The 26,446-nt window shown below is 37.4% G+C and overlaps 1 protein-coding gene across 1 annotated transcript; it reads left to right on the top strand.

Moving 5' to 3' along the window:
* The first annotated feature begins 20,330 nt into the window (after window positions 1-20,330).
* clrn2 (clarin 2) lies at window positions 20,331-23,026 on the top strand. The gene is made up of 3 exons (XM_081714332.1): window positions 20,331-20,855; window positions 21,008-21,187; window positions 21,609-23,026. Exons 1-3 carry the CDS (start codon window positions 20,603-20,605, stop codon window positions 21,875-21,877), a joined length of 702 nt encoding a protein of 233 aa, XP_081570458.1. The 5' UTR covers window positions 20,331-20,602; the 3' UTR covers window positions 21,878-23,026.
* The last annotated feature ends 3,420 nt before the right edge of the window (window positions 23,027-26,446 follow it).

Consider the following 26,446-nt stretch of genomic DNA (forward strand, 5'->3'; position numbering starts at 1 on the left):
GCTTTGAAACGCTGTTTAAAAGGTAAAGAATAGAGTTGCAATGCAAAGATACCATTTATAATGCATTACATTTTAGTCTAAAACACAATCTCTTGCACTGAAACAGTGTTTAGGGCGATTACAGAGCTGTTTAAAAGGTAAAAAACAGAGTAGCAATGTAAAGATACCATGTATAAAGCATTACATTTTAGTCTAAAACACAATCTCTTGCCCTGAAACAGTGTTTAGGGCGATTACAATGCTGTTTCAATGTGTTTAAAGGGTAAAGAACAAAGTAGCAATGTAAAGAAACCATTTATAATGCATTACATTTTAGTCTAAAACACAATCTCTTGCCCTGAAACAGCTTTTAGGGCGAATACAATGCTTTGAAACGCTGTTTAAAAGGTAAAGAATAGAGTTGCAATGCAAAGATACCATTTATAATGCATTACATTTTAGTCTAAAACACAATCTCTTGCCCTGAAACAGTGTTTAGGGCGATTACAATGCTGTTTCAATGTGTTTAAAAGGTAAAGAACAGAGTAGCAATGTAAAGATACCATTTATAATGCATTACATTTTAGTCTAAAACACAATCTCTTGCCCTGAAACAGCGTTTAGGGCGATTACAATGCTGTTTCAATGTGTTTAAAAGGTAAAGAATAGAGTTGCAATGTAAAGATTCCAATTATAATCCATTACATTTTAGTCTATTACACAATCTCTTGCCCTGAAAAAGCGTTTAGGGTGAATACAATGCTTTGAAACGCTGTTTCAATGTCTTTAAAAGGTAAAGAACAGAGTTGCAATGTAAAGATTCCATTTATAATGCATTACATTTTAGTCTAAAACACAATCTCTTGCCCTGAAACAGTGTTTAGGGCGATTACAATGCTGTTTCAATGTGTTTAAAAGGTAAAGAATAGAGTTGCAATGTAAAGATTCCAATTATAATCCATTACATTTTAGTCTATTACACAATCTCTTGCCCTGAAACAGCGTTTAGGGCGAATACAATGCTTTGAAACGCTGTTTCAATGTGTTTAAAAGGTAAAGAACAGAGTTGCAATATAAAGATTCCAATTATAATGCATTACATTTTAGTCTAAAACACAATCTCTTGCCCTGAAACAGTGTTTAGAGCGATTACAATGCTGTTTCAATGTGTTTAAAAGGTAAAGAATAGAGTTGCAATGTAAAGATTCCAATTATAATCCATTACATTTTAGTCTAAAACACAATCTCTTGCCCTGAAACAGCGTTTACGGCGAATACAATGCTTTGAAACGCTGTTTCAATGTGTTTAAAAGGTAAAGAACAGAGTTGAAATGTAAAGACGCGATTTATAATGCATTACATTCTTGTCTAAAACACAATCTCTTGCCCTGAAACAGCGTTTAGGGCGATTACAATGCTGTTTAAAAGGTAAAAAACAGAGTTGCAATGTAAAGATACCATTTATAAAGCATTACATTTTAGTCTAAAACACAATCTCTTGCCCTGAAACAGTGTTTAGGGCGATTACAATGCTGTTTCAATGTATTTAAAAGGTAAAGAACATAGTTGCAATGTAAAGATTCCAATTATAATGCATTACATTTTAGTCTAAAACACAATCTCTTGCCCTGAAACAGCGTTTAGGGCGAATACAATGCTTTGAAACGCTGTTTCAATGTGTTTAAAAGGTAAAGAATAGAGTTGCAATGTAAAGATTCCAATTATAATGCATTACATTTTAGTCTAAAACACAATCTCTTGCCCTGAAACAGCATTTAGGGCGAATACAATGCTTTGAAACACTGTTTCAATGTCTTTAAAAGGTAAAGAACAGAGTTGCAATGTAAAGATTCCATTTATAATGCATTACATTTTAATCTAAAACACAATCTCTTGCCCTGAAACAGTGTTTAGGGCGATTACAATGCTGTTTCAATGTGTTTAAAAGGTAAAGAACAGAGTTGCAATGTAAAGATTCCAATTATAATGCATTACATTTTAGTCTAAAACACAATCTCTTGCCCTGAAACAGTGTTTAGGGCGATTACAATGCTGTTTCAATGTGTTTAAAAAGTAAAGAATAGAGTTGCAATGTAAAGATTCCAATTATAATCCATTACATTTTAGTCTAAAACACAATCTCTTGCCCTGAAACAGCGTTTAGGGCGAATACAATGCTTTGAAACGCTGTTTCAATGACTTTAAAAGGTAAAGAACAGAGTTGCAATATAAAGATTCCATTTATAATGCATTACATTTTAGTCTAAAACACAATCTCTTGCCCTGAAACAGCATTTAGGGCGAATACAATGCTTTGAAACACTGTTTCAATGTCTTTAAAAGGTAAAGAACAGAGTTGCAATGTAAAGATTCCATTTATAATGCATTACATTTTAATCTAAAACACAATCTCTTGCCCTGAAACAGTGTTTAGGGCGATTACAATGCTGTTTCAATGTGTTTAAAAGGTAAAGAACAGAGTTGCAATGTAAAGATTCCAATTATAATGCATTACATTTTAGTCTAAAACACAATCTCTTGCCCTGAAACAGTGTTTAGGGCGATTACAATGCTGTTTCAATGTGTTTAAAAAGTAAAGAATAGAGTTGCAATGTAAAGATTCCAATTATAATCCATTACATTTTAGTCTAAAACAAAATCTCTTGCCCTGAAACAGCGTTTAGGGCGAATACAATGCTTTGAAACGCTGTTTCAATGACTTTAAAAGGTAAAGAACAGAGTTGCAATATAAAGATTCCATTTATAATGCATTACATTTTAGTCTAAAACACAATCTCTTGCCCTGAAACAGTGTTTAGGGCGATACAATGCTGTTTCAATGTGTTTAAAAGGTAAAGAACAGAGTTGCAATGTAAAGATTCCATTTATAATGCATTACATTTTAGTCTAAAACACAATCTCTTGCCCTGAAACAGTGTTTAGGGCGATTACAATGCTGTTTCAATGTGTTTAAAAGGTAAAGAACAGAGTTGCAATGTCAAGATTCCAATTATAATGCATTACATTTTAGTCTAAAACACAATCTCTTGCCCTGAAACAGTGTTTAGGGCAATTACCATGCTGTTTCAATGTGTTTAAAAGGTAAAGAACAAATACCAATGTAAAGATACCATTTATAATGCATTACATTTTAGTCTAAAACACAATCTCTTGCCCTGAAACAGCGTTTACGGCGAATACAATGCTTTGAAACGCTGTTTCAATGTGTTTAAAAGGTAAAGAACAGAGTTGAAATGTAAAGACACGATTTATAATGCATTACATTCTTGTCTAAAACACAATCTCTTGCCCTGAAACAGCGTTTAGGGCGATTACAATGCTGTTTAAAAGGTAAAAAACAGAGTTGCAATGTAAAGATACCATTTATAAAGCATTACATTTTAGTCTAAAACACAATCTCTTGCCCTGAAACAGTGTTTAGGCCGATTACAATGCTGTTTCAATGTATTTAAAAGGTAAAGAACATAGTTGCAATGTAAAGATTCCAATTATAATGCATTACATTTTAGTCTAAAACATAATCTCTTGCCCTGAAACAGCTTTTAGGGCGAATACAATGCTTTGAAACGCTGTTTAAAAGGTAAAGAATAGAGTTGCAATGCAAAGATACCATTTATAATGCATTACATTTTAGTCTAAAACACAATCTCTTGCCCTGAAACAGTGTTTAGGGCGATTACAGAGCTGTTTAAAAGGTAAAAAACAGAGTAGCAATGTAAAGATACCATGTATAAAGCATTACATTTTAGTCTAAAACACAATCTCTTGCCCTGAAACAGTGTTTAGGTCGATTACAATGCTGTTTCAATGTGTTTAAAGGGTAAAGAACAGAGTAGCAATGTAAAGATACCATTTATAATGCATTACATTTTAGTCTAAAACACAATCTCTTGCCCTGAAACAGCGTTTAGGGCGAATACAATGCTTTGAAACGCTGTTTCAATGTGTTTAAAAGGTAAAGAATAGAGTTGCAATGTAAAGATTCCAATTATAATGCATTACATTTTAGTCTAAAACACAATCTCTTGCCCTGAAACAGCATTTAGGGCGAATACAATGCTTTGAAACACTGTTTCAATGTCTTTAAAAGGTAAAGAACAGAGTTGCAATGTAAAGATTCCATTTATAATGCATTACATTTTAATCTAAAACACAATCTCTTGCCCTGAAACAGTGTTTAGGGCGATTACAATGCTGTTTCAATGTGTTTAAAAGGTAAAGAACAGAGTTGCAATGTAAAGATTCCAATTATAATGCATTACATTTTAGTCTAAAACACAATCTCTTGCCCTGAAACAGTGTTTAGGGCGATTACAATGCTGTTTCAATGTGTTTAAAAAGTAAAGAATAGAGTTGCAATGTAAAGATTCCAATTATAATCCATTACATTTTAGTCTAAAACACAATCTCTTGCCCTGAAACAGCGTTTAGGGCGAATACAATGCTTTGAAACGCTGTTTCAATGACTTTAAAAGGTAAAGAACAGAGTTGCAATATAAAGATTCCATTTATAATGCATTACATTTTAGTCTAAAACACAATCTCTTGCCCTGAAACAGTGTTTAGGGCGATACAATGCTGTTTCAATGTGTTTAAAAGGTAAAGAACAGAGTTGCAATGTAAAGATTCCATTTATAATGCATTACATTTTAGTCTAAAACACAATCTCTTGCCCTGAAACAGTGTTTAGGGCGATTACAATGCTGTTTCAATGTGTTTAAAAGGTAAAGAACAGAGTTGCAATGTCAAGATTCCAATTATAATGCATTACATTTTAGTCTAAAACACAATCTCTTGCCCTGACACAGTGTTTAGGGCAATTACCATGCTGTTTCAATGTGTTTAAAAGGTAAAGAACAAATACCAATGTAAAGATACCATTTATAATGCATTACATTTTAGTCTAAAACACAATCTCTTGCCCTGAAACAGTGTTTAGGGTAATTACAATGCTGTTTCAATGTGTTTAAAAGGTAAAGAACAAATACCAATGTAAATACACCATTTATAATGCATTACATTTTAGTCTAAAACACAATATCTTGCCCTGAAACAGCGTTTAGGGCGAATACAATGCTTTGAAACGCTGTTTCAATGTGTTTAAAAGTGAAAGAACAGAGTTGCAATGTAAAGATTCCATTTATAATGCATTACATTTTAGTCGAAAACACAATCTCTTGCCCTGAAACAGTGTTTAGGGCAATTACAATGCTGTTTCAATGTGTTTAAAAGGTAAAGAACAGAGTTGCAATGTAAAGATTCCATTTATAATGCATTACATTTTAGTCTAAAACACAATCTCTTGCCCTGAAACAGTGTTTAGGGCGATTACAATGCTGTTTAAAAGGTAAAAAACAGACTAGCAATGTAAAGATACCATTATAAAGCATTACATTTTAGTCTAAAACACAATCTCTTGCCCTGAAACAGTGTTTAGGGCGATTACAATGCTGTTTCAATGTGTTTAATAGGTAAAGAACAGAGTTGCAATGTAAAGATTCCAATTATAATGCATTACATTTTAGTCTAAAACACAATCTCTTGCCCTGAAACAGTGTTTAGGGCGATTACAATGCTGTTTAAAAGGTAAAAAACAGAGTAGCAATGTAAAGATACCATTATAAAGCATTACATTTTAGTCTAAAACACAATCTCTTGCCCTGAAACAGTGTTTAGGGCGATTACAATGCTGTTTCAATGTGTTTAATAGGTAAAGAACAGAGTTGCAATGTAAAGATTCCAATTATAATGCATTACATTTTAGTCTAAAACACAATCTCTTGCCCTGAAACAGTGTTTAGGGCGATTACAATGACATGGTTTAAGCTGAATAGAAAGCTTGGAAACGCTGTTTCATAAAAAAACAGATTTGCAGATACAATGTGCACATTGCAATCATGGTACAACAGCTTGTTTTCACTTGAAATACAACTTAGTACTTGGTTTCTTTTTTCATTTTAGATTGCTATAAAACATGGTTTAAGCTGAATAGAAAGCTTGGAAACGCTGTTTCATCGTATGTAGAAGGGAAAGAACAGAGCTGCAGTTAAATGGAGCAGATTGCAAACATGTTAGAACAGTTTTTCACTTGTACAAAATATCTGGTATTTAGTTCATCTTACTCTACAACACTATGTAATGCATTAAAACACTGTTTATTGCGATTTGAAGACTTGGAAAAGCTGTTTCATTGTATACAGAAGTGAAAAAACAGATTTGCAGATACAATGTGCACATTGCAATCATGGTACAACAGCTTGTTTTCACTTGAAATACAACTTAGTACTTGGTTTCTTTTTTCATTTTAGATTGCTATAAAACATAGTTTAAGCTGAATAGAAAGCTTGGAAACGCTGTTACATAGTATGTAGAAGGGAAAGAACAGAGCTGCAGTTAAAAGGAGCAGATTGCAAACATGTTAGAACAGTTTTTCACTTGTACAAAATGTCTGGTATTTAGTTCATCTTACTCTACAACACTATGTAATGCATTAAAACACTGTTTAATGCGATTTGAAGACTTGGAAAAGCTGTTTCATTGTATACAGAAGTGAAAAAACAGATTTGCAGATACAATGTGCACATTGCAATCATGGTACAACAGCTTGTTTTCACTTGAAATACAACTTAGTACTTGGTTTCTTTTTTCATTTTAGATTGCTATAAAACATAGTTTAAGCTGAATAGAAAGCTTGGAAACGCTGTTACATCGTATGTAGAAGGGAAAGAACAGAGCTGCAGTTAAAAGGAGCAGATTGCAAACATGTTAGAACAGTTTTTCACTTGTACAAAATGTCTGGTATTTAGTTCATCTTACTCTACAACACTATGTAATGCAGTAATACACTGTTTAATGCGATTTGAAGACTTGGAAAAGCTGTTTCATTGTATATAGAAGTGAAAAAAACAGATTTGCAGATAGAATGGCACATTGCAATCATGGGACAACAGCTTGTTTTCATTTGAAATACATCTTAGTACTTGGTTTCTTTTTTAGGGTTAGGGTTAGTTTTAGGTTTGGTTAGGGTTATGGTCAGGGCTAAGGCTAGGGCTAGGGCTAGGGTTAGAGTCAGAGTCAGGGTTAGGGTTAAGGTTAGGGTTGCATTAGAGTTATGGTAGAGTTAGGGTTAGGGTTGGTTTAGGGTTAGGGTCAAGGGCAGCTTTAGGGTTAGGAAGAGGGTCAGGGTTACAGTTAAGTTAGGGTTTAGTTTAGGGTTAGAGTTTGGGTTAGGGTTAGGTTAGCGTTAGGGTTGGTTTAGGCTCAGGGTCAGGGATAGGGTTAGGTTAGGGTTACGGTGAGGGTGAGGGTTAGGGTTTAGAGGTAGGGTTAGGGTTAGGTTTAGGTTAGCTTTAGGGTTAGGATTAGAGTTAGGATTAGGGTTAGGTTAAAGTTATGCTTAGCGTTAGGGTTAGGGTTTAGGGTTATGTTAGGGTTAGGGTTAGGGAAGGATTAAGATTAGGGTCAAGGTAGGGTTATGATTAGGGTTAGGTTAGGGTTAGTGTTAGGGGTTGGATAGGGTTAGGTTTATTATTTGGATTAGGGTTAGGGTTACGGTTAGGGTTATGTTTTGGTTAGGGTTAGGGTCAACATCAGGGTCAGTTCAGGGTTAGGAACAGAGTTAGGGGTAGGGTTAAGGATAATCTTGCGTAAGGGTTAGGATAGGATTAGGGTTAGGGTTAGTCTTAAAGTTAGGGTAAGGGTTAAGATTAGGGTTATTATTTGGTAAGGTTTAGGGTTAAGGTTAGGGTTAGGGTTAGGGTTAGGATAGGTTTAGGTTTAGGTTTAGGGTAAGGGTTAAGATTAGGGTTATTGTTTGGTAAGGTTTAGGGTTAGGCTTAGGGTTAGGGCTTGGTTATGGTTAGGGTTAGGGATAGGGTTATAGTTAGGGTTAGGGTTAGGTTTAGTGTTAGGGTTAGGGAAGGTTTAAGATTAGGGTCAAGGTAGGGTCAGGATTAGTGTTATGGTTTGGTTAGGGTTAGATTTATCATTTGGGTTAGGGTTAGTCTTAGTGTTAAGGTTAGGGTTATTGATAAGGCTAGGGTTATAGTCAGGGTCAGGATCAGGATCAGGGTTAGTTTAGAGTTAGGTTTAGCATTAGGGTGAGGGCTTGGTTAGTAATAGGATTAAGGTTAGGGTCAGAGTGAGGGTTAGCGTTAGGGTTATGGATAGAGTTATGGTCAGGATCAGGGTCAGGTCAGGGTTAGGATTAGAGTTAGGGTTTGGGTTAGGTTAGGTTTAAGCTTAGGTTAGGGTTATGTTTAGGGTTAGGGTTATTGTTAGGGTTAGGGTTATGGGCAGGATCAGGGTCAGGGTTAGGTTAGGGTTAGGGTTAGGGTTAGGGTTTGGTTAGGCTTAGGGTTAGAGTTAGGCTTAGGGTTAGGTTAGGGTTAGGGTTGGGTTAGGCTTAGGGTTAGGCTTAGGGTTCCGGTTTGGGTTTATGGTTTATAGTCATGTTCAAGATCAGTGTCAGGGTTAGGGTTTGGATCAGGTTAGGGTTAAGTTACCAATAGGGTTAGAGTTAGGGTTAGGGTTAGGCTTAGGGTCATTGTTAGCATCAGGGTCAGGGTTAGGGATTGGTTTAGGGTTAGCTTAGAGTTAGGGTTAGTGTTAGGTTAGAGTTAGCGTTAGGGTTAGGATAGGTTTAAGGTTAAGGTCAGGGGTAGGGGTAGGGGTAGGGTTAGGGTTAAGGTCAGGGTCAGGTTAGGGTTAAGGTTGGTTTACGGTTATGTTCAGGGTTAGGGTCAGGGTTAGCTTTAGATAGTTAGCAATATGGTTAGCCTAAGAGTTAGGGATAGGTTATCTTTGGTTAAGGGTTAGGGTTAGGGTTAGGGTCAGGATTAGGGTAGGGTTAGGGTTAGAGTAGGGTTACGGTTAGGGTTAGGGTTAGGCTTAGGTTAGATTTAGAGTTAGTGTAAGGGTTAAGTTTAGGGCTGGGGTTAGGTTAGCATTACAGTGTTGATGAGGGTTCGGATTTAGGGGTAGGGGTAGGGTTAGGGTTAGGGTTAGGTTTCAGTTAGGGATAGGATTAGGATTAGGTTTAGGGTTAGGGTAGGGTTAGGGTTAGAGTTAGGGATATGGTTAGGGTATGGTTAGGGTTTATGGATAGGGTTAAGGTTAGGGTTAGGGTTAGGGTTGGGATAGGTTAGGGATAAGGTTAGGGTTAGGTTAGAGTTATGTTTAGGATTAGGATAGGTTTAATGTTAGGGTCAGGGTCAGTTTAGGGTTAGGGTTGGAATATGCTTACGGTCAGCGTTAGGTTAGGGGTATGGTTAGGGTTGGGTTTAGGGTTAGGGTTATTCTTAGTATTAGGGTCTGGGTCAGGGTTAAGGATAGGTTTAGGGTTAGGGTTGCTTTTGGGTCATGGTTAGGGTTAGGGTTTACCGTTAGGGTTAGTGTTAGGGTCAGAGTCAGGGTTAGGGTTAAAGTTAGGGTTATGTTAGGGTAATGTTAATGTTAGGATTAGGGTTAGATTAGGGTTAGAGTTAGAATTATGGTTAGGGTTAGGGTAGGTTTAGGGATAGGGTTAGGGTTAGGGTCAGGTTAGGTTTAGGTTTAGGGTTAGGTTAGGGTTAGAGTTATGGTTAAGGTTACGGTGGAGGTGAGGGTTTGGGCTTAGGGGTAGGGTTAGGGTTAGGGTTGGTTTAGGGTTAGAGTCAGGGTTAGGTTTAGGTTAGGGTTAGGGTTAGTTTTAGGTTTGGTTAGGGTTATGGTCAGGGCTAAGGCTAGGGCTAGGGCTAGGGTTAGAGTCAGAGTCAGGGTTAGGGTTAAGGTTAGGTTAGGGTTGCATTAGAGTTATGGTAGGGTTAGGGTTAGGGTTGGTTTATGGTTAGGGTCAAGGGCAGCTTTAGGGTTAGGAAGAGGGTCAGGGTTATGGTTAAGTTAGGGTTTAGTTTAGGGTTAGAGTTAGGGTTAGGTTAGCGTTAGGGTTGGTTTAGGCTCAGGGTCAGGGTTAGGGTTAGGTTAGGGTTACGGTGAGGGTTAGGGGTTAGAGGTAGGGTTAGGGTTAGGTTAGGGTTAGATTTAGGTTAGCTTTAGGGTTAGGGTTAGGGTTATGGTAGGGTTAGGGTTGGTTTAGGGTTAGGGCCAGGGTCAGGGTCAGGGTTAGGGTTAAGTTAGAGTTTAGGTTAGGGTTAGGGTTAGGTTTAGGTTTAGGTTTAGGGTTAGGGTCAGGGTTAGGGTTAGGGACAGGGTCAGGGTCATGGTTAGGGTAAAGGAATTGATCCACTTTTTGGAATATTTAACATGGCCCAGAATATAAAACATAGAATATATTCTAAGACATTGTTTACGGAATCAGATCAAGTCTTTTTGGAATGGATGGGTTTTACCACCCTGACCAATCAGAAAACATTTCAGTTGTCATTCCAAAATCTGTATCCCAATTCCAAGACCGTGATCCATATTATTCCAAAGGTTGCATGTGAATTTCAAGAATACCATCTCTTATTCCAAAAGTTGCATCTCAGTTCCAAGAATACCATCTTTCATTCCAAAAATTGGATCTCAATTCCTAGAATACCAGGTCTTTCATTCCAAAAGGTGCATCTCAATTCCAAGAAAACCACATTTCATTCCTAAAGGTGCATCTCAAATTCAAAGACTAGCATCTTTTATTCCAAATGTTGCATCTCAATTCCAAGAATACCATCTGTTATTCCAAAAGCTGCATCTCATTTCCAAGAATACCATCTTTCCTTCCAAAAGGTGCATCTCAAATTCCAAGAATACAATCTTTCATTCCAAAAGGTACATCTCAAATTCGAAGATTACTATCTCTTATTCCAAAAGGCGCATCTCAAATTCGAAGAATGCCATCTCTTATTCCAAAAGTTGCCTCTCAATTCAAAGAATACCATCGTTCATTCCAAAAGGTGAATCTCAAATTCCAAGAATACCATCTCTTTCATTCCAAAAGTTAAATCTCAATTCCAAGAACACCATCTGTTATTCCAAAAGTTTTCTCAATGCCATCACTTTCATTCCAAAAGGTGTATCTCAATGCCAATATTACCATCTCTTTCATTCCAAAAGGTGCATTTTGGGAAGATCCAGAAAGACTGGAAGAAGCTTGTGCAGATGAAGATTTACTATTTTGCTGCTATTGCTCATCTGCACATGGGAAAGCAGGCTGAAGAGCAGCAGAAGTAGGCTAGCCTCTCACCATACCTTCAGAGCTCACTGGACAAACTGAACAAAGCTATAAAGTTAGCGAAGGGTCAGCCCTAGAGAGAGACTAATGAGGACTAACACAATACATGCTATTACAATAACAGGAGGGGATACTAACCAGGGGGAGGAACCAACAGAAACCAAAACAAAGAAGTACAAGGAAACAAATCCAGGAAGTAAGTAAACAGAGGCATTGCTGTGGGAACCGCAATGCAAGGTAGGGGTGAAGGTGACAATCTGAAAAACACACATTGAGCAAGGTTGCATGGCAATGCTTATGCATAGCTGCTCCTAACTATGCAGGCATAGACTACTACTTGGCCAGATAGAGCATTACCAGTTTCAACCCCTTACTTTTAAAGATGGATGTACGGTGGCCATGATCCGACCCACTTTGGCCATGATATGAGCAACTGTCTTTTTTTCCCCAAGGCAAACCCAGATGTTAGTCCTGGTCCCTCAAATTACATATCAGAGCGCCACTTGGCCAACAACTCTAAGTACCCTTGTGGAGCAATTAAAAAGTTGAGGCAAGCACGTAAGCATCTCTCAAGTCCCTGAACAAAAATTTGAGTTTTTTTCAAAGGGTTTTTAAATCTGGTGAGTGGTAAATCCACAAAGGGAATGAAAATCACTAATCTATCCAATCTTTGTATCCCAGTTTAGCATGTAAAGTTCTATACATTCCAAGTAGTAAATAAAAATCTCTAATGAGTACAGTTTTTGCATCCACATCTAAAGAAATATCCAGCAAAGCTACTCCATAACATCCATTTCATATTTCCATGTTCCAGTCAGGTTCCAGCTTGAGAAACCTCCCCAGTCAGATTCCCTGAGTGACATATGTCAGTGCCAGTTGTCTCCAAGGCTGCGGGGAGGCACCAGGCTGACATATCAGCACGCTGGCTTCACGGGAGGGCCAAAACTCTAAGTCACTTTCCCGGACCTCACAGGGCCACAAAACATCAGGGGAGGCATGAAGGAGGCCCAAGGGGCCCCTCATGAGAGCACTGGCCCCCTGGTGTGACTGAAAATCTAAGTAGCTCTCAGGACCTCGTAGGGCCATGAAACATCAATGGAGGCATGGGGGAGGCCCAAGGGATCCCTCATGAGAGCACCGGTCCCCTGGTGTGACTGAAAATCTAAGTAGCTTTCTGGACCTCATAGGGGTCTGGCACCCCAATATGTCATCAGGGCCACCCCCACCAGCCCACAAGTCGAATCCCATGGCCCTATGAGGTTGGGAACACTTGCCAGCATGTAGGAGACTTTGGAGACATTGGGCATGCCTCTCTGCAACACCTCATCTAATTTGGCCAGGATCCAAGCCAGTTTGTCACACTTATATTTTTATAGCATCAAAAGGTTTCTAGAAACATTTTTGACCCCCATCCTCACAATCAACTCAAAAGGACTTGATTCAATATGAATGGTTAGCTCCAACATCAAATTTTATTGTTTTCTTCTGAAAATGTGTTATTCCAAATAAATAATCTGTTAATATTCCAAAAAAATCATATGCAAATTAGGCAAACAATTAAGATCTTCATTAATTTAGTAAAATTCCAAAAGGTTGATCCTCAGTTCCAAAACCTTTATCCAAAAAAATTCAAAAATATATAAATGAGCAAAATAGATAGACAGCCTCCATTTCATTAGCTTTTGTAAAACACACTGAGAATGACTCGGCAAAAAACACATTCAGCAGGGTTACATGGAAAAGACTTCTGTTTAGTTACCTCTAATTCAGGGAGCATATACTACTCCATGGCCAGATGGAAAATATCGAGATCCAACCTAATAGATTTAAAGATGGGTGCATGGCGGCTGTGAACTTTTGATTGTATAAGTAGGCCTCACTTTAAGAAGCCTGTGAAAAGCACACATTCAGAAGCATTGCGTGGCAACGATTGGGTGTAGCTACACTTAACTCGGAGGGCATAGACTACTCCACAGCCAGATGGATTATCCTGAGTTTCAACCTCCTATCTTTAAAGATTTGCACTCAGTGGCTGTGAACTTATGATTGCATAAGTAGGCCTCACTTTAAATAGCCTGTGAAAAACATACATTCAGAAGGGTTGTGTGGCAGCAATTTAGTGTAGCTACACCTAAGTCACAGGGCAAAGACTACTCCACACACATTCAACATGGTTGCATGGCAATTCTTGGGCATAGCTACACCTAACTCGGGAGGCACAGAGTACTCCTTGGTCAGATGGATAATCATGAGTTTCAACCTCCTTGATTTTAAAATTGGTGCATGGCGGCTGTGAACTTTTAATTGCATAAGTAGGCCTCACTTTAAGATTGGGCATAGCTACACCTAACTCAGGGGGCATAGACTACTCCTTGGCCAGATGGACTGTCCTAAGTTTCAAGCCCCTATATTTAAAGATGGGTGCAAGGTGGCCAAGAACCTTTGATTGCATAAGTAGGCCTCACTTTAAGTAGCCTTTGAAAAACACATTCAACAGGGTTGCGTGGCAATGATTGGGCGTAGCTACACATAACTCAGGGGGTATAGACTACTCCTTGTCCAGATGGACTATCCTGAGATTCAAGCCCCTATCTTTAAAGGTGTTCGCACGGTGGACGTGAACTTTTGATTGCATTAGTAGGCCTCACTTTAAGTAGCCTGTGAAAAAAACACATTCAGAAGGGTTGAGGGGCAACGATTGGGCATAGTTACATTATCATGAGTACCGACCTCCTACATTTAAAGGTTGGTGCATGGTCTGAGCAACTGTGTTTTTGCTTTAATCAAAATTCACCCAAGTGTTAGGAGACCCAGGGGACCCTTCATGGGAGTGCCAGCCCCCTGGGGTGGCCAGAAATGTAATTAATTTTCCCAACCTTGAAGGGGTCCAGAGCCCCAATATGTCATCAGGGCCACCCCCATCAACCCACATGTCGAATCCTATGGCCCTACATGGTCAGGAACACTTTCTGGATCTTACCAGCATGTAGGAGACTTTGGAGACACTCTGCAACACCTCATCGGATATGGCTAGATTCTGTGCAACTTTGTCATTCTTACTTTCTTATAGCACCAAAGGATCTCTGGAAATATATTTGACCCCCATCCCCACAATTAACCCCAAAGCACTTGATTCAATATGAACAGATAGCTCCAACGTCAAATTGTATTGTTTTCTTTTGAAAATGTGTTATTCCAAACAAATGATCTGTTAATATTCCAAAAAGAGCATATGCAAATTATGCAAATTAAGTAAACAATTAAGATCTTCATTAATTTAGTAAAATTCCAAACGGTTAATCTTCAATTCCAAGATCTTTATCCGATTAAAGACAAAAATGTATGCAAATGAGCAAAATGACTGCCAGATACCATGAATGATGTCTGATTATAATCTCAGTGCCTTAAATAGTATTTCCTTGCCACAAACAGTGTTTTCAACCAATATATAATGCATGATAAGAAAACACTTTCTAAGATGTATTCCAAGTGTTAGGGTTAGAGATGGGGTAAGTTAAGGGTTAGGGTCAGGGTCAGGGTCATGGTCAGCGTCAGGGTCATGGTCAGGCTTAGGGTCAGTGTTAGGTTAGGGTTGGGGTCAGGGTCAGGCTCAGGGTCAGGGTTCGGTTAGTGGTTGGGATAGCCTTAAAGTTAGGGTTAGGGATAGGATTAGGGTCAGGGTTAGGGTTTGGTTTAGGGTTAAGGTCAGGGTCAGGGTCAGGGGTTGGGATAGGCTTAAAGTTAGGGTTAGGGATAGGATTGGGGTCAGGGTTAGGGTTTCAAAGCAATCTAATCACCTTAAACAGTATTTCAGAGAAAAAACGTGTTTTTAACCAATTTGTAATGCATGATAAGAAAACACTTTTTTAGATGGAATTCAAGTATTAGGGTTAGTATACGGATGCTATGGTAATCGACTTGAACAAGTCAATGCCTGTGTCTCTCAGAATCTCACTTTTGAAAATCTTTTCAAAATCTTTACATCCTTAGAGCAGTATTCTTCAATCTCTTTTCTGAAGTCAAAGATTTTATCAGTGACGTTTTATACCAATCAAAGAAATCTTGCCTCTCTTTGGGCTTTATCGTATCCACACCGTAAAACTCAGGCTGAGTATATGACCCCACATAGTTCTGATTCTCTAGGGTGTTGTAGAAGTGGGGGAATGTTCCTTTTTTAGCATCTGTAAACCCCATGGCTTTTGGAATGGTGTTAGGTTTCATAGGTAGGAATGAGAGACTGTCTATAAATCTCTATTGATAAGCGGTGTCTTCAAAGCACAAAATTTCCCCCCCTTGTGCTATGATAGTAGGAGTTCTTCTTTCAACAGATAATTTAACAAAAGATTTGTGCACCATCTCTACCTGTAATGGTATGAAACATTCGTGTTTGACCTCCGATTCTATTTTTTCACTACAAACTTTGCACTGAGGCTGAGCACATTTATTTTCTATTTTACCTGTACTAAAGGGGCTCAGATGTTCTACCATTCTGCATTTTGGCCAGTATTTGCATAACGAATATGTATCACTCAACAAGTTTCGCATCTCTTCTTTGTGTTTTTCATAGCAGTAATCTACACAGTCTTAGACAATCTGAACACTGCAACATATACTGAGTATAACTTTTTCATAACATAGCTCAGTCAACATATGTTCCCGTTGTGAAAGATCATCAGGAGGTGATGCTGCCGCTGCTGTTGCTTCTCCCACTTCCGATTGCTGTGTCTGATCCTGGTACGACGTGTCACTGTTGACTAAACACAATTGATAACAGCTTTAGGAATCAGGTGGGAAAAATGGATTCTTTTCAGTAATTAGTTAGAATTCTTCATCAGATTACTCACATGATGGGGGAGGCACTCTTAAATCATCCTCCCAGTCAAACAGACTCAACTCCTGATCCCTGTTGTCAGAGCCATCTTAGAAAAAAAAAATTGATTCAATGATTCTAGTATTAATGTGATTAATAATCATGTTTTTAAAATTATAATTACGCAGTGATGGTGGCCTACAGGTTAGTGGTTGAACAGCTTGAATAGGCCTAGAGTTATTTAGACGTATGTTATAAGCTACAGTGACCTCTGCATATGTATATAAAGACATCGCCGGTTGTATGAGGTCCCCTGAAAAAATTGTGAGCTCTGCCGCAGGGCTCGATGAATAGTAGATGACATTAGAGGGATTCACCCCTTCTGCCTCTGTGTGACAAATTAATGCACTGCATAAACTATTAGACAAAATGCGGCATTTTAACATATGTTAGACCCACTTTAGAATGTAATACCTTGTATCAACTCATTCAGTATATAAACTGTTTCATCACCTTGTGTCCTTATATCTGCTGATAAAAAAATAACAAAAAATGTAAATGATAAAATACATAAAATGTAAATGTATAAAAGTTCACAAATTAGAAATTACCTTGGTCGGCAATTCTCTCCACAGATTGAATGCAGTTGGCACGTATGCAGAAGATAAGGAGTTGTTGACGATGACAGAGATGAAAGGAAGCAAATCTCATGCAATTGCTCATTCTCGTAAAACAACACCGTGGTAGGTTTTGACAGTAACTTTACTGACAGTGGAAACAGCACCTCCTAAGGTCACAAAATGCAATGGTTGCAGATTTTGGCGTAACGCCTGGTAAAAAGTATTTTAGATCTAGGGATCAAAGGTACTGATAGTAGACAACTAAATACACACTTGTGTTATGGCTAGCTTGTATTAACGAAAAACATGCCATGATTTAAAAAAAAATCTTTGCCTGCCTTCCGTTTATAAATGATACGGCACAATTGACTTCCGTTGAACGTTTGAAGCCACCAAAATGGCCGACATAGGAGCTGCCATCTTGGGTGCGTTTGGAGGCAGAGCATGCGCAGTAGAGAGTACACACCCCCTCTCTCTTACGTGAAGCGTCTTAACCATATTTTCCATATTCAGTCCTTCGAGACATTCAATAATCAGGATATCATTAACATAATTTAATTTAATGTGACATAAACAAATACTCAACGCAAAATAAACGTTTATGTCAAGTGCCTTCAGCGACATTTGGACAAACTAGGCGGCTAGCAGGCAAGCTAACAAGCTAGCTAGTTTGCTTGCTAATAATAGGAAGGTTAAGCTATTCTAATCGAACAGTCAGCATTATTAACACAATAAAAGGTTAAAATAAGATGTCAAGTGAAGCTTAAGATAGCTGATTTGGAGTCAGCGTTCATGTTTAACTGTCAGTATTACCTGTCAATCACCTCATCCCAACACCCCTCTAAATGCACTGAGGCATCCTCTACAGCTGTTTCATTGTATGTAGAATAGACGGAAGAGAGTTGCAATTACTTGGAATGTGCACATTTCAAACATGTTACAGCTAATTGTTTCTACTTACACACAATGTTTTCACTGGAAATATGTCTTAGAAAATGTTTTGGTTTTTTTTTTATTATGCATTACATATTGTTTTAAAACACTGTAAAGCACTAAAACGCTGCTTCAGGCAATTAGAATGCTTGGAAATGCTGTTTCATAGTTTGTAGAAGTCACAGAACAGAGTTTCAATTACTTGCAATGTGCACAGCTTGTTTTCACTTGCACACGTTTTCACTTATATGTCTTAGAAGGTTTTTTCTTATCAGTCATTACATATTGGTTGAAAACACTATGTTTTGCACAGAAACACTGTTTAAGGTGATTAGATTGCTTTGAAATGCTCTTTCTTGGTGTACAACAGTGAAAGAACAGAGTTGCAATTACTTGCAATGTGCACATTGCAATCATGTTATTACAGCTGTTTTACAGCTGTTATTGCACAATGTTTTCACTTCAAATATACATTACGTGCTTTCTTTTCAGGCATTACATATTACTTTAAAATACTATGTATTGCTCTGAAACAGTGTATAAGGTGATTAGAACGATTTGAAACGCTGTTTCATAGTATGTAGAAGTGACAGAACAGAGATGCAATTACTTGCAATGTGCACATTACAAATGTGATACCATAGCTTGTTTTGACTTGCCCACTATGTTTTCAATTGAAATACTTCCTAGAATGTGTTTTCTTATATAAATCATTACATTTTGTTTGAAAGCACTATGTTTTGCAATGAAACAGTTATGTGCTGTGTTCATTTGGTGCATGTGTTCCAGCTCCACTGCCAGGATTTGCACCCTATCTGAGACTCCGCCTCGTGTTCCTTGCCAGGTTTTCCAATCAACTGTGTCGGCTATTTAATGGCCCTTCTCAGAAGAGAGAGAGAGAGAGAGAGAGAGAGAGAGAGAGAGAGAGAGAGAGAAAGAAAGAAAGGAAGGAAGGAAGGAGACTGTAAGTTTGTTTGGCTGTGAATGTGGTTGTTATTGGACTTCGTCTTTGGCTTCGCCCCTCCTGCTTTGGTAGTATATATACATATATAGTGATTGTGTAAAGAGTATAAATACTGTTTGTTTCGTAATTTGGTGTTGGACACTGGTGGTAGGGAGTGACTGACATTTTTTTTGGGTGTGGGTTTTGTCTCTGTTTGTGTTAGGGAGTTAGGTAAGTCTGTTGTTTGTTTTTTGCGTTGTTAGGATTAGTTGATGCATAGTTTTATTTCATTAGTGTGGATTTTGGTTATTATTTTGGCCTGGGTCAGTCCTGAAGGAATTTGCACCAGTAAGATTATTTGTAAATGATAACCTCTGTACAAAACAAACTGACACAACCTTCCACTTGTGATTCAGTTTGTTTTGTTGCTGTTCTTTTTTTTTTCAACTTGCATTTTGTTACCTGTTCACATTTTTCTTTTTCCTTGTTACAGCCTCACAGCCTAGACGGGGTCGTAATACAGTGTTTAAGGCAATTAAAATGCTTGGAATTGATGTTTCACAGTATGTAGAAGAGACAGAACAGAGTTACAATTACTTGTATTGTGCACATTGCAAACATAATACATGTTATTTTAATTGCACAAAATGTTTTGCACACAATGTAAGGCATTAAGAATGCTTTGAAACATTTTTATAGTGTGTAAAAGTGACAGAACAGAGTTGCAATTACTGCAATATGCATATTGCAAACATGTTACAACAGCTTGTTTTCACTTGCACACAATGTTTTCACATGAAATACATCTTAGAAAGTTTTTTATTTATTTATGATGCCTTACATATTGTTTTGAAACATTATGTTTTGCACTGAAACTGTTTAAATTGCTGAAGGATCGATGGATCAGTGTTAGACTTTCCATACTCTCCTCCACACTCACCTCTGCTGCTCAGCTTTATATTATTGGGAAATGCTTTGAGATGTCTCCCTCTTGTGATCAAAATTATTACTCCTCCAGAATGTTGTTAATATCCATGTGAATTGTGACACTGTGAAGAAGGAACCCTTCATTACTAAAGCAAAAAAGGGACTCGTAGGCAATAAATATAAGTATGTATTTACAAGCCTATAAAACAGGTATCGATTTCTGTCACATATGAAAAGCCTGCACTTAAAAGTGTGACTGCACTTTTTTATTAAAAAATGTACCAAACATTTAAAAATGCTTCATGTTTGATCTCCTCTAATTTGTATTCCACATTACAGACTAAAATAATAAAGAATGTGCCAAAAAGGAAGGGAACTTATTGAAACACTCAATATTGTTTCTGTAATAAAGGAAGATGATACTCCACAAGCAGACTGTGACATGTTTTATATCCCAATTACATCCGTCCAGCTCGACCTTTTTCTAACCCATCTATCTTAAGATGCAATGACCCGAGAGAATGAGAGATGAAGCAAAGAAGCAGGAGTGATTTGGCAACAGGAGTGTGGAACGGGGAGCGTTGCTGGGTTATAAACTAACCACCTAATTTAAATGCATGCATCAAGTATGCCCCTCCCAATAGTAGCATGGCTCATAGGCTCATATTTAAGATATTTAAAGTGGTATATGTTTTCAATATAACATGTTTCGAATATAGCGATAGGTCAACTTAACTTGACGGCGTAAAAGATCAACAAAACCTGCTACGGTGCACTGGTTCGTTGATTACATTTCAGTTTGTGTGAGTTTTTAATAAGTAATAAGCAAATATGTAGTGGTACAATAAATTAAAGAAAATTGGCTGTGTGTGCAAGAGAGAGCGAGAGAGCGCGAGAGAAAGAGCGAGCATTTAAAGTCTCCGGCTGGAAACCGAAGCGGATAAGGTTACGTTCCCTGGTAAGGGGGATCAGTTTGACCGCCTTAGCTTCGGTGTCCTCGAGTTCCTTCCTTGCCGGTTTCGTTCATTACTATAAGGTTATACTCTTTTATCGTATTTAAAACCCTTATAGCAAAGGAAAGCATTACACACTGAATGGATCACTAGTGGATGTATTCAAGTTGTACATATTTATTTATTTTCTAAATATTAACAGTGGATGCCTCGAAGAGTTGTGTTGCTTAGTCGGAATGGGGCGGAACGACACGGGTGAGAGCTGAGATGCCGACTCTATGGAAACGGATCGTGTTCTCCATAGGCGCGATACTCTGTATTGGCTCTGTTGCGCTGCTGGTAGTGGCGCTTTTCACCGAGCGCTGGATAATTGGAACAATCTTGTGTCAGACCGGAGTTGATCTAGTGAATGCGTCGAACTTGGAGCTCGCACAGTTTACTGGGGATATTTACTACGGGCTCTTTCAAGGCGGCAAAACCCGGAAATGTGGCCTGGGGAGCCGACATTATAAAATCTACAGTGAGGATCTCCTAAAACATTCACAATGAACGCGAATTATTAATATAATGTCTTTCTAAACTTTCTCATTTTTGTATTGTGCATACACACACCTTCACGCACACACAGGAGAGAGTTCAACATTTAATTGATGCATGTCTTTCTCTCTTCAGTTTTCCCAAATCTAATTAAGAAACTCAATGCGGGTCTTCATATGATCATAATCTTCTTCCTCTTCATTGCTATTGGCTTTGCTCTGGTAAGCCTGGCATTCTGCATATACAATGCCAGAAAAGTTCCTTACCAATCCGTCAAGGGACCTCTAGGCCTGTATATCTGGAACTTCATTGCAGGTAGGCCAACATTATATAAGATACAATGCAGACACAGTAATACATTTTTGTCTGAACCTAAAGGGAATGCTTTCATAGAAATTATTTACAATATTCACTTGCCCTGAAGTCTCAGTTGTACTACCTCAGTGTTGTCATGTTCTAACTAGACAAATTAGATGAAGTTTGAGAGCTGAGGTGGAGAACTGTCTACACTGTAAACACACTATGTGTTGGGTTTATTAAAACAACATATTGTAAATTATTAGTTTATTTCTCCTCATTTGCTAACTCATCCTGTTTAGTTATCATTCACAATTAACTTCAACCATTTTACTGTTTTTGGTGAAATAATTCAGAGCTGCAGATAAATGATGCCTAAAGTACTTAAGTCTTAAACAAAACTCAATATCTGTATGTCTGTTTCTCTCTCTGTCCTCAGCTCTGTTTTGTTCACTTAGTTTTGCCAGCTTCATTGCAGCAGTTCGGTGCCATCAGTTGACAGAGCGTGTGGTAAACTTCCGTGAGAACCTTTTCCACCTCGTGGTTCTGGAAGAGAGCATGGGATTCTCTTTCTGGCTCTGTGTTGCCAGTGCAGTCACACACGGAGCAAACATGCTGGTGGTGGCATTGAGCAGTATTCATCTGCCCAAAATACAGACCAAAAAACAACAGCAGTCTACAGCATCAGGAGATGATCTACTGTACTGAAGAACATGGAGTGCACATTTTGAAGGACTGGTGTATTGTAATGGTGATTTGATCTGATTTATTTCAGCAATGAGATGCAGCTGTACAGCCTACAAGGAGGGAAAAATAAATTAAATATTGTATTGTCTTCAAGTTAAGGAATGAATTGATAAACCCCTTCAGGTTAACAACAAAGATAAAGACATTTTTCTAAGCATATATGATGAATAACCAAGCAAACAATCAGGAATATTTAATTCTTGGTCAGTTTTATTAATAACCAACAAGCCAACATAACCAACAATAAAAAGAGATTTTATCTACATCTGCTGAGTTCTCAAAGCAGTAGGACTTAGTTAAAATTCTACACTTACCATACCTCAAAATGGAGCATGCATTGATAGTATACCAGTTAATGCAGTATATTATAGCAGTTAATACCTATGATAAATAAATGGCCAATTAGTCTTAATCCACAACACACTAAATGTGGTCATCAATAAAATAGTTGTAGCCAAGTGTAGTTAAGTGGTTAGTTGTTTTACATCACACATTAGCTATGTCATATCCAGTAATGGCTACTTCATAATCCTTATGGACTTTGGCACCTAAGACTGCACTCATGCAGCTTGTGAAGAATGTAGAGTTAAATATTGCATGAGTATTTCTGATTGAATTGCAAGCAAACCAATAATAATGCATTTTGTAGTCAATGTGTAAAAACAGTCAGTAGATATATGTGAGCTCTTTCAACAACTACATTAAATTGTCAAATTCGAATATGTAAAATTAAATGTAATTCAATCTGAAAGCCCATCAGAAAAAAAAGCCCCAATTGAGGTAAAACATACACCTGAATTAATGTATACATAATGTCAAGTAAAAGATTATATGTATTATACATTATAATACTAAATATTATATTATGTGTATATCTTGTAGTATTGTGCTTCTTAAATTTAAGTGGACATGTATATAGGTACAGCATAAGCTGTCTGGATCAGTATCAGACATTTCACACTTAATTACAAATATTTACACTTAAATTTTTTTGTTGACCACTGGAGATTGCTGCAGTGTGGTTCTACTAGTGACATTTTGCAAAATCAGTCTGATTGAAGAATATCAGATTGAAATATTAACTCATTAATAAATAATTATTTAAAAGTATTATTGCAAATTATAGTATTGCAATATTTCTGATTTCCTACAATAATGAAAGACATTTATTACTTTGAACTTTGAAAATGGGAAAGTTAAATGTACTTCTGTTGTGGTATGTCAAATTACATTTTTATTACAAACTCAAGGAATATGGTTTTAAAAATGGGTTGTGTTGCATCTCCCGCTGTATTCGCAATATGTTATAAACGTTATCCGTGTGACGTAAATGGTGGACAAACGTTGTGTTGCCTTTAGCTACAAAAATTCTATTTATAGTGGTACCGCCATGCACAAAATATCCCAAAAATTGACAGAACTTTAAAAGGAGACATTGGAAAGGACCACCCGCTTACTCCGTTATTCTTAGTGCTTTACCACAACTAGGGGCATTTAAAGAAACTAAACTGGTGTTTAAGAGCCTCTGTGTGCATGGAAGTAAACTGGGCATTTGCAATTACTTAACCCATTTTATTTTAACATTAGCTAGTCTTGCTAAGCTTCGTGCCATACTAGATTAACTACTCCACGTAGCTGCATTACGGAGATTTATAGAGTATCTTACGAATGCGAATTCGACTTAAATTGCATTTACAACAATATAACGATAACAACATTTGCGATTAGCTAGTTAGCACTGTCATTACGATCTTACTGCTAAATTTCTAATATTCATTATTTAGCTAGTTAACTAACGTTAGCTATGTTTCCCGTAATGATCCAGCATCTTTCCAAACACTTGAGAGGTTAACAGTCAGTTTTTTTTCTCGCTTTCTCTCAATATACGGGGTTATCACTAGAAATTCAGGAAAGTTAGCTATGCAGAAAAGAAGGTAATGAGAAAGCATAAATTTTAAGGCTAGACACATATAACCTAGACACATATGATTAACCTAGTTACCAAAAAGCAGAGGCGTTAAGATATCTTAGCTAAGACACTGGTTAGTAGCAAAAGGGAGCACTGCTAACTAACTTAGCTAGTTAGTTAGCTAGCTAGCTAGCTAGATACATGACAAGCTAGTAGTATGAGAAATATAACCAGTAGCTAACTAATCAAATGCTCCTATATATATAAAAAGTGTTAATAGACACGATTACTTATAGGATTACTTTTCTAAATAATGGCTAACAAAGTTTTTTTTTTTACCAGTTAGAATTCCCAGTTCTGATTAATGGGTCAGGTAATTTGTTGCTCTCTGGTGCAGCTTCTCCTTTGGATAAAATCTAAATGAATGGGTGACCTCACTCAGTAAACCCAGTGACATTGGGTTTTTCCACCAATTTACTTGAATTCGTCATAAAAAAAATTTAAAAAAAAAGAAATTAACATGTTATTTAAATTTTTAATTCGTATGTACATTTTTACAGTAGCTAAGATAATATGAAATCTTCAGGGAGTTCCTTCGATCAATAGCAATTAATTTAAGCAATGGTATAGAATTTAAGATAATGCCTGATCAGAATTACTGTGGCAACAGATTCATCAAAGTTATTTAAAGCAAGCTTGTGAAGATGTCATGTGGCCTGGAACAAAGGCAATCAATTTCCTTTGTTAAGATGCTGATAAAACCCATTCCTAGACACAAGTAGTATAAAAACAATCCCAGCGGGCCTGGCTTAGCTATTTTATCCCCAAGGAGCCAGCAAAAATTGCCTTCTAATTCCACAAGAATTCTGTGAGGATAACAAACATACATTTAAAATCATCATCAACAAGTGATACTTTATAACATCTCGGTATTGTTCATTTCAATAACATGGTTCATGTAAATTAACTTAAATGGTTCATGTGTTTATTTCAAAAGCATAGTTATTTAAAATACATAGTTCACCTAAACCACATTGTCTTTTGCTCTGAGGTCATGCTGGAACAAACCTTCTGAGCTCATTAACATGAGCTCTGCTGTTTAAACTTGGTCCATTTGAATTTATTGGTTCTCAAAACCAAAACTGCTAATCCTGCCTCCTTCTTGTATCATGCATGCATGCTTATGCAAGCTTGCGCATATCTACAAGCATTAGTTTGCATGTGCATGTGTGGTGAAAAAAAGAGGGATCCTTTTCTCACCACACACACGTGCAAGCCAATTCACCATTTAGCTTCCCTTTGCTGTAAATATACTGATTGCTAATGACAGTTTGTGTCTTGAAGTACTTTGTGTTAATAAAAGTATAATTTATTTTCACCAAGTTGTCTGATATATTTCAAATTCTGGTTGTTGCAAATATCTTAAAGAAATCACATTTATTAAATCCTTTAGAGATCATATCATTAATGCCACTTTCTTTAGTCAAAACTAAGGATTGTAATAATTTTGATTTGTATATATCTGTGACTGCTAAATTATGATACTGTAATTGAGACTAATTAACTAATTAATTAATTAATGATTAATACAGTTGTGCTCATAAGTTTACATAACCTGGCAGAATTTGTGATTTTTTAATATTTTTGTCAGAGAATAATAATAATACAACAACTTTTATTCATGTTTAGTGGTTGGGTCAAGACATTTATTATCAAACAATTGTTTTTGCTCTTTTTAAAATCACAATGATAACAGAAACTACCCAAATGACCCTGATCAAAGGTTTATATACCCTAGTCCTGAATACTGTGTATTGCCTCCTTTAACATTAACGACACCTTGAAGTCTTTTGTGGTAGTTGTGGATGAGGTACTTTATTTTCCCAAATGGTAAAGCTGACCATTTTTCTTGGCAAAATGCCTCCAGTTCCTGTAAATTATTGGGCTGTCTTGCATGAACTGCACATTTGAGATCTCCCCAAAGTGGCTCAATGATATTGAGGTCAGGAGAGTGAGATGGCCACTCCAGAACCTTCACTTTTTTCTGCTGTATCCAATGACAGGTCGACTTGGCCTTGTGTTTTGGATCAGTGTCATGTTGGAATATCCAACTGCATCCCATGCACAGCTTTCCGGCTGATGAGTGCAAATTTTCCTCCAGTATTTTCTGATAAAATGCTGCATTCATCCTGCCATCAATTTTAACTAACTTGCCTGTGCCTGTGTAGCTCACCCATCCCCAAAACATCCTCCGTGTTTTACAGTAGGGATGGTGTACTTTTCATCATAGGCCCTGTTGACTCCTCTCCAAATGTAGTGTTTATGGTTGTGGCAAAAAGTTTGGTCTCATCACTCCAAATAACTTTGTTCCAGAAATCTTGAGGCTTGACTCTGTGCTGTTTGGCATATTGTAAGCGGGCTGCTTTGTGGCATTGTTGTAGTAAGGGCTTTCTTCTGGCGACTCGACCATGCAGCCCATTTTTCTTCAAGTGCCTTATTGTGCATCCACACCTCTTAATTTTTTTTCAGAGAGTCATGTATGTCAGCTGACATTATTTGTGGGTTTTTCTTTGCATCCCGAACAAATTTCCTGGAAGTTGTAGCTGAAATGTTTGTTGGTC

The sequence above is a fragment of the Electrophorus electricus genome, chromosome 5 (genome assembly GCF_041902795.1).
Source record: "Electrophorus electricus isolate QZ-2024a chromosome 5, ASM4190279v1, whole genome shotgun sequence".
Classification (NCBI taxonomy): domain Eukaryota; kingdom Metazoa; phylum Chordata; class Actinopteri; order Gymnotiformes; family Gymnotidae; genus Electrophorus; species Electrophorus electricus.